Source organism: Solenopsis invicta, chromosome 13 (assembly GCF_016802725.1).
Source record: "Solenopsis invicta isolate M01_SB chromosome 13, UNIL_Sinv_3.0, whole genome shotgun sequence".
NCBI lineage: Eukaryota > Metazoa > Arthropoda > Insecta > Hymenoptera > Formicidae > Solenopsis > Solenopsis invicta.
Window position 1 is genome coordinate 12,744,074 of NC_052676.1, and position 14,739 is coordinate 12,758,812.

A 14,739-nucleotide genomic window follows, 5' to 3' on the forward strand; every position below is an offset into this window, starting at 1 on the left:
GTGGCGCAAAGCACAACCTTCCATACAAATTGGCACGATGGTTCTTATCCGAAATACCACATTACCACCATGCAAGTGGGAACTCGGACGAGTGACCCACTGTTTCGCAGGCTCTGACGGATTGGTTCGCGTCGTCCTAGTTAAAACGGCGAAGTCTGAATACAAGCGTCCGCTTGCACAATTGTGCATCCTTCCAGTTGCTATCGATGCGCAACTCGAAAACGCTATTGCCCAGTAACTTTTAAATGCGCTAGTCTCACAAGGTTGTACAGGATTTATGAAGCAATCCTTACGTTAAGTCTGCTTTGTTCCTTAGTACGTAGTTGACACTTGCGCGCTTCTCTAGTTTATAAGTCTTCTTCTTATGTTTAAATTGCGCTCACAAGTTTCCCCCTTTTTTTGTTGATGTTAAATTCTAGTTTATAAGTTTTGCTATTCTGATGTTCAATTTTAGTAGCGTAAGTAACTCTATCACCGTAAAGGTTTAGTCTCTAAGTAAATTTTCAGATTGTAAATGCGTTCAGATCAAAAAAACCTCAAGCCTCTCACTGAACTATGAATCTTCAGATTACCAAAAAATTGGATAAGACGTGTTAAGGCGAGCAACCTTCAAGGCTAAGTCATTAACCTATGAGTGGGATCTGAACGGATTTAAGTTATTTTCAATTAGTAATGTTTCCTTTCGAAACTGTCGTTTCGAGGCGGGCGGCATGTTTCGAGATGGAAAATGAAACCGCGACGTACAGTCGTTTTCTTTGCGCGCTTTACTTAGATCGCGGGATGGCGCCACCTCCCCGAGATTATCTTATCGCGAAATCACTAAGTTATTCAATATATCACCGTAGCGCTGAAGAGATCCGGGAGGGGAGCGCTCGCAATTCCCGTTTTCTGCGCGGATACGGCGACGCCAGTCGTTCGTTCCGGCTTTTTCTTCCTTCTTTTTCCTCCGAGTTTTCGGAGCAGCAACATGCATTCTGGCCGTGTGTAAGTTTGCCGAGATTCGCCACTACTCTAAGATTGCGGTCGCAACGCTGGACTCACGGGGGTGATATCCAAGTGATCAAGTCGATCAACAGCGCGTTTTCTTGAGTGAAGAAGAAGCCGGAGCAAACTCGCGTACTCCGAACCGGCTCGCGTTCGCCGTCGGCGACGAGTGTCACGCGTCGATATCGTGATCACGCAGCAGCGCGGCAGCAAACGCGCTCGAACCGCGGTTGCTCTGAAGTAGAGTCCTATATAAAGAGAGAAGCGACATCGAATCCTCACCACAACCTTCAGTATCCAATTGAGTCCTCCACCGCCATTTTGGGACCGCTCTAACGTCATCAAACACCATTCGTATCATTCTACAAACAGCTGTGGTCACAATATGGCTGCTCGCTTAGCCAATCAAGTATCAATCAGATTACCAAGCAGAACTTCGGACATCAATAGCGCTTCTCTCTTTATATAAGACTCTACTCTGAAGATTCTCCGTTTGGCGAGAATCGAACAATCGTGATTTTGTGAAACACGCTCTTTGCGCTCGCACGCATGGTAAGAATTTGTGCATGAGATCTCCGGTGGCGAGATCTCTCGGCGCGCACCATTGCGATCTACAGTGGCGAGATTCCTGTGGTCACGCCATTACCACGTGGCGCGGAACTGTATCGTATTCGAAGTTTCGATCACTTTGATGATCATGCAGTGTATCTATGATAATCTATAAATATATTGAACTGTTTGACTTCCGTGAATTCTCCAAACAATTATTTCACCGATCTCAATCTTCGCGTAATCGTCACGACTCTTATCGTCTCGTGCGAGACGAGTACCGGCGCCTAGTCTTCTTGTCTCTTTCCTCCTTTGTCCCTCTATTTGAAAATTAAAGTGCGGCAATTTACGATCGAGCGCGCACAGTCTCTTTTCCAGCATTGCTTTAAATACAATTTGTTATAACATTATTATACAAAAATACGATAAATTATAATAAACTTAGAAGTATCATAATATGTATAGAAAATTTATGTACATATATGATTTCTTAAGACTTCCTAAATATAAAAAAAACTGCTTATTTAAGCTGTATTTTTTTAAATTTAAATATAACTAATGATACAATGAATCTTATTGATTCGATTTGTCTTTCTCGTAAACGTTTAAAAATAAGCGTTAAAAAAGACGGAAAACAAAACAGCGCGACAACGTTACATGACAACGAAGCTCGCTATTGTTTTGCGCATTTGATAGTGAAACAGTGCACTTCGACAGCGTGTTTTTAAAATTCTTTACTTGTGTACTAAATCGCGTTTTTGATTGCAACAATAAGTTCTTTAATACTTTTTATTTTATTTATTTAGTAACACTTCTTGATTTATGCAATAAATAAATACTAAATAAATTACTAAATAAATTGTTACTTATTCTTTTCAGTATACGCTCTATCTCTAATTCGTATTCTTTTTTTTCTTTGTTCTTCATATTTCTCCAATTAAAGTATTTTTTGTGTAAATAATTCTTTGAACGAAAAAGTGTAACAATGAGTGAAAATTGTGTGGAAACCGTATACGACAAGTGTATGTATAAAAATTGCCGTAATGGAAGACATTCAACGGGTACACACTTATTTAGATTTCCTGCAATTATTGATGCTAGATGTCAATTATGGATTTATAACAGCAGTAAGTTTCTTTTTATATTTATTTTTACGTCTGGCGAGAAAATTTTTATTTTTCCGCGCCATCCGTACTAATAATATCCTAATTAGAATCCGGAAACATCCTCCGATCAATTAGATAAATCCCGCATCAGTATCATAAATCGATATCGCTCGATTTCAAATCTCATACGGCTTGGCTACATCGCAGTGCCGCCCCCCTCGACGCGCAACACCCGCGAGCGTCCATCGGCGCGAGACAAACATCGTGCGCGCCGACCCCTCGGCTCGCGACCCCCTCTGATACCGTCAAGCTCCGCGCGTTGGAATTCTATTTATCTTTCCAATTTAATATAAAATATTAAGAACGGCAAATTTATAATTATCGAAACGTGATCCACTCATGGATGCTTCCCACTGCTGCGCCATGCAACTCCGATCAAAACGACTCTAAAATCACGGCCAATAAAAATGCCAAATAATTTTGAATCAATTAATTTCTTAAACGATAATAAAACCTTAACTTTTTATACGTAAAACTACTGCATGTGCTTGGCGCTATCGCCTCGCACACTCTCAATTCTAATATAAATTCTATTAAATTCTATTAATTTTCTGAGCATTGGATTTTGCGTCGGGGCTTGGTATGCGGTGCCCCCGCGAGTCGCGATCCCCGGAGAAGTCTACAAGTGCTCGCGCGATATAGGCGCAAGCCGCACGGTCGCGGAACGGGGCGGGCTTCTAAGGGCCACACGTTACGAAAAACTATCGCTCCGAATTTTCCGCGAACCTGAGGAATCGTCCCGCGACACCTTTTGCCCATATCCTTGCCTATATAAGGAGCAAAATCGGAGCTCAAAATTCAGATCAATCTTGTTGGTCGAGTGAGATTCGCTGCCATCGGCGACCGCCAACGTTCAGACCTCCAGGTACGATCTCAGCGACGGGAGGGTTTTAGTCCTGACGAAGACGTTGGTCTTCGGGGTGGCCCCGGTCGGATCGCCTCTTTTCCTCTCCCTCCTTCCCACCAGAGATCCTGAGGGTTGAACCACACCTAGCATTAGCTAGAGTGTGGCCTCACTCGTTTCTCTGCCTCCCTCCCTTTCATCCGAGCGTTGGAGAAGACTCGCGAAAGCGACTCTCCGACGTCCCCCCCCCCTCTCCCTCTCCTACGGCGTCGAAGAAGACTCGCTAACGCGACTCTTCGACACCGTCCTTCTTCCTTTCCTATCCCGTCGAGGAAGATTCACTAGCGCAACTCCTCGACGCATTCACCGTCCCCTCTCTTCCCGAATAACATCCACCTCAAAGGGGGCGTTCTAACGAGTGTCCACTCCGACCCAGCGGATTCGTCTCTCATAACATATACTCAATCATTAATTTATCTTACTAAAATTCGTAGATCTTTCATACTGAGCTCTCTCTCTCTTTCTCTCGCGTTAAAGTCGTCTCTTCAGAAGACCGGTAAGTCATCGGCTTCCTTATACATTTACGTGGCAATCCTTCTCACTGATTCGATCATGCATCTCCTCAAGGAGCTATGGGTAGAAGAAAGACACACCGCGCCTACGCGGGCGAACGAAAACGATTCTTCCGTAAGATGATCCGCGAACTCAATGCTGCGGGCGAGTTCGACCCGTCGGTTTTCCCGCCTCCGCGGCTTAGTCCCTTGCCCTCTCCTAGAGAAGTGGACGAGGCTCTGAGCTACGGATCGTCCCATACCCAGAAGGTTCCCGGGAACTTGGGGAACTGCTCGACTGAATCCCAGCTCCCCGTTTTGGACGACGTAGTCGTCTCACAAGTAACGCCAGCCAAGAGCGTAAGAGCGGACAGGAACCCGCGGGTTAACCCGGCCAAGGCATCCCCCGATCCTGTGCCGATTCGGGTCCCTACCAGGCCGTTGCCTCTCAGGCTAATCACGCGGAAGCCAGCCAATACAAGCCGCACTCGCAGAGGGCCCCGGATTATTGAGGACATCAAGGCACCATTCAAAGTCCGGAGGACCCCTTCGGGTTACTTCATAGTCTCATAACACGCGACTACCATGATATTGTTCAACTTCCTCATTATACATATGAAAAATATATACACATTTATATTCAACTATCGTGCATGCTCTGTCATTCATTTAACCCCACGCCAAGCTCAATCACGCATGTCAGACCTCCTTCGACTTCAGAAAAAAATTCATTAAACCTTCCCAAATTCACTGCGTATTCATTACACAATTACATATATATATATATATATATATATATATATATATATATATATATATATCCTCCCAAAATATCTCCTAGTACTTGCATAAAAGAATTGTCGTGCGTCTGGGCGTGTCACAGCACGATTCCGATTCTCGACTGGTGACAGCTGCCCAAACACCAAAGAACCAAAAATCTACATCCCGGGATCGTAACATCGCGAATCCGCGGACGTAATAACTGGTGACTGCGGTGGGATACCATAATACTCACTCATTCACCAAAACTAACTAACGAGCAAGATCTACGTCCCGAGATCGCAACATTGCGAATCCGCGGACGTAACATTTATTATATAAATTACTAGACATTTGTTTAAAGTACAGGATGTCTGGTAATGACCAGGGCACGTATTATGGAATTTTTCAGAATGGATTCTGATCGGAATTATTCCGTTTTCCCTAAAAAACACAATAGAAATTTAGGGAAAAACGGAATAATTCCGATCAGAATCAATTCCAAACAAATGCATAATACGTGCCAAAATCACCTTTCCAGCTGATAGAGCAAGTTAAATTGCCCAAACAAGTCCTTTACCATTTTTCCATAATTAACAAAGTAATAATTACTGATAATCGCCAATTTAGTCCAGCCAAAAGTATATAAGCATGCAGCAAGATAGGACTGCCCGGCGTTCGTAATTGCTACATGCAAGACGCGGGGAGGATTTGTTTGCAAACAGCAGTAGACACGTGAGTGGTATGGTGCTGAGAGTAAGAGCAAGTGAGAGAATGAAAGAGCGAGCGAGAGGGCGAAAGAGCGAGCGAGAGAACGAAAGAACGAGCGAAGAAGTGGAAGAACGAACAAAAGACTGAAAAGAAATAATACGAGTTAAATCCAACTTGCGTGCCTATTTCCATATAATTTTGTCATTCTCTTTGAATTTTCTTTGAATGTTACTATTTTATTAATAAAACTATTTCACTTTTTTTAAAAGTCTATATATACCATTTTTTTAAAGTATGTACAACGAGTACAGCCGGATTCGTATATAAAATTTGCTTCCATTACATTTATCATACGTCAATCTTTAGCACTCTACGATAAAACAATTATTATCAAATTTTAATCCTTATTATTGTGATTGTAGCAAATAAAAGTGATTATTTAATTGTATTTTTTCAAATTTTTCTAATTTACAAAAAAAATCTAAAAAAAATCAATGATTAATCAGTCAAGATATGTATTTTTGAAGATTTTTAAGATGTAAATTCAAATTTTAAAGTTTAAGAAATTATAATTGACAATTTTGAGTTGTTCCCTTGAAAAAAAGAACTAATAAGTGTAGGAAATATTTCTCGAAACATATCCTGACACGAGTTAGGAAACATTCTTGTAACATGTCCTAACACGTTCGTACAGGATCCAACCGTTACGTAAGCACGTGAACCGCGGAGCTGTGCGCCCAGCGCGCCCCTCCCGCGCAGCTCGGGCCAATAGGGCCGTAGGGCCACCGAACGCGCAGTATATATGCGGGTGCGTGATAACGGTCGACAGCATTCGATTTTTGAGACGTTGGTGTAAAACTCTTCCTAGCAATAAACAAGTGTTACATTTCAACTCTGACTCGTCGATATCCTCTACTTCCACATCAACATCCTACATAAGTGTTTCAATAAACTGGTAAATATATCAGTTACTGATGCTACATATTTCATTAATTAACTGAATAATAATCATTAATTACTGATATAATTATCAGGTTATTGAAATACTTATCAGTTTTTTTTTCAAAGGTCAAAGTAAAATTATTAAATGACTTTTTTCTTATATCTTTCCAACATTATTTTTCTCAAATTTTTTCAGATTTATAAAAAATAATACATGTTTTACTTCATGCGGTACACGTATTTTTGTTTATTTAACTCCTTTTTTTATTTTAAAAATTACTAACATTTTTGCGGCACATTGATAGTGTGCGTGCGTGCGTGCGTGCGTGCGTGCGTGCGTGCGTGCGTGCGTGCGTGCATAACACTATACACTACTAATATTTCGTCTCATAATTTTGTTTTAAGAAATACTACTTTGGACAAATGGGTTGCCAACTCATTACGTCGTGCCGGTCTATGTGAAGATCATTTTGATCCAAGTTCTTTTAAAGCAGGAACAACAAAAAAGAAAAATTTTAAAACGTTAAAACGTGATGCTGTTCCAGTAAAATACAATGGCTTACAACAGCAATCGAAAACAATAAATACAGGTACAAATCAAAATTTAACGTTCATAGAAATACCGTCCCAAATAGGTGTAGATTTAAACAATGACACAGAAATAGTGTCAGAAGTAAGTGTAAATTTAAACAATGACACAGAAATAGTGTCAGAAGTAGGTGTAAATTTAAACAATGACACAGAAATAGTGTCGGAAATAGATGTAGATTTAAACAATGACACAGAAAGAATGTCAGAAAAAGTTAATAATGACAGTAACATAGAAATAAATGTTCCGCATAAACGACACATTAGAATGTACCAACCTGCCAAAAAGATGGACTTTTTTTCTTCAAATGAAGAAGAAAATTTAATGAATTGTATTAATAAGGAACCTTCGGAAGTAAAAGACGCGTGTGACGAAGCACCAGCAATTAAAAAAACAAATATATGTGATGCAAGTAAGAAATCACAAATATACCTTTTAAAGAAAAAAATCGCTTGTTTGCATAAAGTTATAAAAGATTTAAAATCTCGTTTGCGTAAACAAAAAGTTCCCAGAAAAACAACAAATTAAAAGAGCAACAAAAATATTATACAAAATATGATAGAGAAACAAAATTTACATTTTGTTGCTCAGGCAATGATAAAATTGCAACTTTATTCACAAAATGCGTGGTATACGCAAGAAGAGAAAAACCTTGCACAATTAGTTTTTTATTATTTAGTTTCTGCGTTGCGTCGCTTACGATAAGCAGGTTGCACGTTTCCTTGTGAACGAACCATTAGAAGATGGCACGAAGAATACAATATTATGCCAGGATTTTGCGATTTTGTTTTTTCAAAATTACAAGAGAAATTTGCAGACTTGCCTGCGGAAGAAAGAATATGTGCCCTAAAATGAGACGAGATGTCAATAAAATCATACCAAGAATATTCACATCATTTAGATCAAGTAGAAAGTCTTGTAGATCTTGGGCCTTTAGGAAGAAGAAACGAAAATGCTAAATGGGTTTTAGTCATTTGTTTGAATAGTATTAACGCGCGTAACCCGTGGCGTCAACCATTGGCATATTTTCTTCCTGGAAAATGCATGAAAGCGGAAGAAATAATATATTTATTAAAAGAATGTTTGAACAGATTGAGCAATACAAGTGCCGATGTGCGAATTTTAACATGTGATCAAGGATCATCTAATCAAGTGCTTATAATCAACTTGGTGTAAGCAAAGATAATCCATATTTTATTCATAAAGAAAAAAAATATTACGCATTATTTGATTTTCCACATTTAGTGAAACGTTTAATGAGTTTGCTAAGAACACACAGATATTTATATTGTAATAAAAAAGTTATAGCATCTTTTAATGATTATGAAGAGACACGGCGTATTTTTGATGCTGCACAAGGGGGATCAAATTTATTGTCACACATTACAGAGGCGCATCTTTATCCCAATAAATTTCAATCTATGAACGTCAAAAGACCATTTGAAGTATTGAGTAAGAGATTTACAACCGCAATGAGAACAGCGGGTTATGGAAAAGAATTGCAAAGTGATACATGGGAAGCGACGGCAAATTTTACAAAACGCATGAACAAGATCATTGATGCTTGCAATTCATACAGTTATAATATGAAATTTGGTAGAAAACGATTACTTTTCAATAAAAATCCAGATATTAAAAATTTGTCAAAAGAATTTATCACATGGTGTTCAGGATGGTCGATGTTATCTGAAAGAATATCAAAAATTTCATGTTTAAAAGGATTTATTGTAACCGTACAAGCTCTTTTGGGAACATATAATGATATAAAAAAAGAGAATAAAACATTCGAATTTGCGACAGGATTGTGTAATCAAGATTCTGTTGAACATTTATTTTCAAAATTTAGACAACATGGATGTGTGGATTTAATAATAATCCAACTGCAAGAGTAATTAGATGTAATGTAAGGCACATTAAATGTATAGGATATATCCACACAAGTGACAAAGGCAATGTGCAATGTCCAGAAGCTGAGTGTCTCATTAATTCACCCACAAATTTAATTAAGTCAATTGAGACTTGTTGAGAAACCGGCAGTTCGTAATTCAAAATCTGGAAAAACGGACACATAACTGTGTCAATATTGGAGCTTGTTTTCGTTCAACTAGTTTGTAAGTTTAGATATTAGATGTCATAGCTTAATATGTCAAGCGCGCTTATTTTCAAAATAGCACGTTAATCTCTCCGTACCGAGGTCAGAACAATATTGACCCTTGGACAGAATTTCGCGCCAATAATCTCGTCCCCTCCAACGGGGCCTGTTCGATCCGATTTTCATCGATGTACGCGCGATATAGTCGGGAGATTCACCGGAGCACCGTAGAACGAGCGACATCGAACCTTCGGAATCACGGGTCGAGTGTTACCGCTCTTTTGACTCAAGCGCAGCGCGACGGCTCACGGCTCCATCGCCACAGTGCCACGGAGTGTCGGAAGCGGGAGTTTGTAACAAAACCCATTGTAAAGTCTAAATAAAAGTATCAGTGTTTGACTTCATCAAATCGAGAGTTCTTCTTGGACGACTACGCCTTCTGACCCTGCTGATATTGAGACTAAAAGGATAACTTCGGTGCTCGTCTCGATATGACGGTGTGAGCCAGAGCGCGACCGTGTTCAATTGGCATCACGGTCCCTCTGACGATCAACTCGGCTGAATCTCGACGTGTCGTTTGACACACACAGCATCCTTGGCGCTTTACTAAGCGAAGCCGGCGTCCGCGGACATCACGAGATTTTAAAATCGCGTCCGCAACATTGTTGGTCCTTCGAGCCGGATCTAAGGAATTGTGTGCGCTCAGCGACCATTCAGAGGTGACCACAGGAGCATAGACCTGAATGCATCATGACCGATCAATTACTGGCCACGCAGCAGATGCAGCTACACTCAGTGGCTCGAGCGCTCTCGAACTTCAAAAAGGTTGGCAAGAACAACTACATGCCAGCGCAGATTCGAGCGCGATTAACTGGATTGAAGGAAGCCTGGTCACTGTGCGCGGCCTCCCACGCTGCGCTGCTACATGCAGTTCCAACGGCCAAACGGACGGGCCTCAGCTACTTCGACAACACGGAGTTCGACGATCACGAGGAGATCTTCCAGAGGGCAGCGGACTACATGACGGAATGCCTCGAGGAGCTGGAACCCCCTCTCAACTCAACACCATTGGCAAGTCCTCCGGCGTACGGTAATCCGTCTGCGTTACATTCCTTGTCGCACTTACCGCCTATCAATATACCGCCGTTCTCGGGAAACCATGAGGATTGGGAGAGCTTTCGCGATCGATTCACGTCGCTCATAATTAAAAACCAGGAGTTAACTCCATTTTCACGCATGCATTACTTAGCGTCTAGTCTCTCCGGGCGTGCTCTTGAGTCGATACGAACGGTTCCAGTCACTGCAGACAATTTTGAAGTAGCTTGGCGATTGCTGGTCTCGCGGTACGATAATAAAAGGCGATTGGTCGGCGTGCATGTCTCCGCGCTGTGTAACTTGCCGAGCGTCACGCGCGAATCAGCTATCGAACTTCGCGAGTTGCAGGATAAAGCCAATCGAGCTATTGCATCGCTTCGGAATCTCCACCGTTCATCGGACGAAATTTTGAGTGACGTCTTAGTGCATCTCGTCACTCAGCGGCTTGATCACGCTACGCACAAAGCGTGGCGATTGAAAGGAGGCGATGAGTCCGCGATTCCGAGGTACGAAGACTTAGATCGATTTCTCTCCGCGCGCGTGCGAGCCTTGGAAGAACTCACGCCTCATAACTCCGCCAGGCCCGCACGGCCTTCGAAATCCGCGTCTATAAACGCCGCCACCACGTCTCAAGTCTCGTGTCCGATCTGTAAAGCGCCCCATTACCTTGTAACGGTACGCGGTTTCGGTCGGTTCGGTGTGGTGCGGGAACTTCGGGATCGGATCGGATAAGGCTCGTCGGTTGGTCAGGTGTCCGTAATGACTATACCCAATGTTTTACGTAGCAAAAGATAGTGAATGATTTATTAAAAATAACAATTGCAAAAGAGTTGACAGAATGAACATGGAAGAAAAGAGCTCACGAAATAGAGAGATATCAAAATAAAAAGATAATGATAGAGCTAATAACATAGAGATCGCAAAGAGACAATGGTAGAGATAATAGTATAGAGATCGCAAAGAGATACTGATAGAGATAACAATATGGCTGGTACTCGGATTACCAGTTACGCGGCGGAGTACCTGTAACGGTCTTTTTACGCGGTTTATATCTAATGCTAGAACTATCTATTTACAAGTTTTCGGCTAGACTAGCGATTTATGCGGGCTGCTTGCCCGTACGGTCGGGGAGTCGCGGGGCGCGGCGGGATTGGTTAACGCGGTTGTGTAAGCGTGTGCGCAAATGCGGGTCGTTGCCGGCGCGGTCGCCGCCGCGATTCGCCCGAGCGTGCCCCGTGCAAGTGGGGCGCTCGATCGACAGCTTGCTTGTGCCCTGCCGATGAATGGGTTACGAAGTTTGTCGGTTCAACAGTAAAGGTATTCGAGGACGACGGTGATTGGTCGAGAATGCTCGGCCGGTGATGATGACGAGAATGCTCGTCGAGGATCTCGGACGTGATTGGTCGAGAATGCTCGGCCGGTGATGATGACGAGAATGCTCGTCGAGACGGCTGGTCGAGGATACTCGGCCGAGGGTAGCGACGGGAATGCCAGTCGAGGATATCGGAATGCGACAAGAATGCTCGTCTTTAAGGAGCGATCGAGAATGCTCGGTCTTGTGGACGGGTCGGATAGTCGGACGGATCCGCCTTGTGCGTTCCCACTGCCGGCTTATATATCCGAACGCGCGGCTGAGCAAGCCAATCCGCGCGCTCGGTCGGCTGAGCCAGAGTGGGAGCGTTACGGAACGCCACGATCGGCGCGCGTGTCGCCGCGTGGTCGCACGATGAAGTTCGGTCGTGCGCGCACGTGGTCCCCGGTTGCACTCGGCGTTCGTTGTTCGGTGGACGGAACGGAGGCGCACGGACGGTGGAGGGGCGTATCGTTACATCACCCCTCCCCGTTTAAGTGGCGAACTTAGGCAACTACGCCGGGAATTCCCGCACGTAGTGGCAATGACCGGTGCGATTGAAGCGTAGAGTGTAGCGGCGTGTCGCCAGTCGCACCTTATACACTCGCGACACTCTCTACGGCACATGTATAACTAGATCGTTACTAACGCGCACCGGTACGGACGGAAGGGATCGCTGTGTGGTGGCCACGGGAGTACGGACCATGGGTGTTGGCGTGTCCTTTGGAGTGGCTGGTGTTTGTGACGCTTCCTCGGCCGTGTTGGTTGTGGCGGGCGCTTGTGACGCTCCCTTGTTGGTGTCGGCAGCGGCGGCTGGCTGGGTTGACGGGGCGGATGGCGGAATCGCTCGTTCGGTGATCGCAGGTCTCGTGTCGCTGTCTGGTTGCGTGGTGGTCCTCGAGGCGGTAGCAGGTGCGTGGTCCTCCTCGTCTAGATCGGAGAGGGTCCCGCCGAACACGGCCAGTAGGGTTGCCCTAGCTTTTTGTCGTGCCGTCGGGTGGTGTGGAGGTAGTATTGGTTTCTTCGGCCGGCCCTGGTCTTTCGGTTCGGTATCCCCAGGGTACTGCACCTTCCCGTCGGGGTCGTCGGTTGGCGTGGCCGAGATAGCTGCCGGCGTTGTTTTTCTGCTCGTCGGTGGTGCGCGAGGTCGGCTTAGCGGCGACGGTGGCTCGGTCAAGAGCGCCGCCAGCTTCCTCGCGTTGACAGCAGAGGATCGCTGCACTCGTACTCCGACGACCGGTGCGCTTTTTGGTCTGTTGGTGTGGCAGGCCGGTTGGGCCGGCTGCGGGTGGGGCACCAGTTTCCTGGCTGCCTCGATGAGGGCATGCGGCGGTGCTCGGACGCTAGCGACTGATTTCCTGCGCCTTTGGATTGGAGCTGCCCCGGATGGCCGTACGGATACTCCGTATGAGCTGGCGGTCGGTAGCGGTGCGGCTCTGGACGCCCGGTGGTTGGGGGTCGGCGGGAATAGTTCTGGCTGTCGCGTAGCTGTGGCCATGGCTTGCGCCCACAGTTTCTCAAACTCCTCGTCGTTGTCAGCTGGTGCTGATAGTAACGCGTCTAGTTGCTCCATCGCTAGAGGTAACTTTCTGCGGTTTCCGGATCTGTCGGCCCGCCTTATATACCTCTCCGGGTCTGGGAGAGGGTGCTCCTTCCCTCGGGATGGCACGGCTCCTGGACGTGATTTTCACGTGTTCAACTCCTGGCAGGGTCATCGGCATCGGATTCTGCTGTTTCATGGTTGCCGTGGGTATCTTCTGCTTGGTCGTCATCTGCCCGGTCGTCGTCTGCACGGTCGTCGTCTGCTCGGTTGTCGTCTGCTCGGTCGTCTCCGTCATCCTCGGTATCGGTTTGTTCGGTAGCGGCTCCTCGTGTGCCAGGCTTAAGGTCTTGCACGTGGACTCGACGGTGCCATTTGCCCTGCGGGTCTCGGATGTCCACGATCACGGGGGAGTGTATTTTGCGGACTTCGAACGGTCCGGCATACTTAGGGGCTAACTTTGCATTAAACCCCTGGCCCTTATTGGATAGCAGATGTTCTCGCTTCCATACGGTGTCCCCTAATGCCGGTTTCCATGCTCGCCTTCGTAGATTGTAGTGCCGTTCTTGCCGGTTGAAGGCACGTGCCAGATTGGTACGCACGACCTCGTAAGCCTCCTCTAGTCGTCGTTGATTGGCGGTTGGTGCTGTTGCCGGTACTGGCCGTTGATCGCGGAGCCCGGTCGGTTCCTCTAATTCGCGCCCGTGGTTTAAGTAGGCGGGCGAGTATCCGGCGTCGTGCGGATCCGTATAGTAGGCGAACTGCAGTGCGCCTAGTTGTTGGTCCCACAGTCGGTGGTTGTTCCCCACGAACTGTGCTACCATCGTCTTAATCGTCCGGTTGGTCCGTTCAACGGGGTTACAGTGGGGTGCGTAGGCTGGTGTGGTACGGTGTTCTATCCCTAGCTCCTGTAACAGGGCTTTCATTGGTCGCCCGATGAACGGCCTACCGTTGTCCGAGATGACCTGCCGGGGACATCCGTGCCAGTAGACGATGCGGTCGGTGACGTGTTGCGCCGCGGTTGCTCGCCGGAGTGGGCTTAATTCGACCCACTTCGTAAAGCGGTCTTGCATCACTAGTAGTCACGTATGGCCACTAGTGGACCGCGGAAGGGGTCCCACCAAGTCCATCGTGACTTGCGCCCACGGCGCGTCGACATGGGACGTGTGTAATAGTCCGGCTGGTCGTGTCTGCGCGTGTTTGTGCCGCAGACAGTTCCGACAGTCTCGGACGTACCGGGCGATGTCGGCGAACATCCCCGGCCAATAGTAGCGCCGCGCGGCTCGGGCAATAGTTTTCGCGATTCCCAGGTGCCCGGCGGTGGGGGCATCGTGCACCTGGGTCAAGATGATCGGTCGCTCCGGTCGTGGGATGCACCGCTTCCACTGAGCCTCGGCCGGCTCGTCTTTGAAATCGGTCGAGTGAAGGATACGACGGTAGAGTCGGCCCCCCCGAATCTCGTAGTCGGGGAAGTTTTCCGGGCACCCACGCACGTGGCGGAACTATCGGCGGTACCAGGTACACGCGGGCAGTGTTCGTTTGCAACACACGGGGGCAGGCGGGAAA

At 45.9% G+C, this 14,739-nt stretch overlaps 2 protein-coding genes across 2 annotated transcripts; both read right to left on the minus strand.

The window, feature by feature from the left end:
• Positions 1-12,249: 12,249 nt before the first annotated feature.
• LOC105204164 (proteoglycan 4-like) lies at positions 12,250-13,206 on the minus strand. Its single transcript, XM_011173223.1, has one exon. The coding sequence runs from the start codon at positions 13,204-13,206 to the stop codon at positions 12,250-12,252; it is 957 nt and encodes a 318-aa protein (XP_011171525.1).
• Positions 13,207-13,328: 122 nt separating this feature from the next.
• Positions 13,329-14,246, minus strand: LOC120359341 (uncharacterized protein K02A2.6-like). Its single transcript, XM_039456483.1, has one exon. The coding sequence runs from the start codon at positions 14,244-14,246 to the stop codon at positions 13,329-13,331; it is 918 nt and encodes a 305-aa protein (XP_039312417.1).
• Positions 14,247-14,739: the final 493 nt, after the last annotated feature.

Bases quoted from the DNA above. Each gene is read 5' to 3' on its own strand.
- LOC105204164 (XM_011173223.1), bottom strand. From the start codon at position 13,206: ATGGAGCAACTAGACGCGTTACTATCAGCACCAGCTGACAACGACGAG.
- LOC120359341 (XM_039456483.1), bottom strand. From the start codon at position 14,246: ATGCAAGACCGCTTTACGAAGTGGGTCGAATTAAGCCCACTCCGGCGA.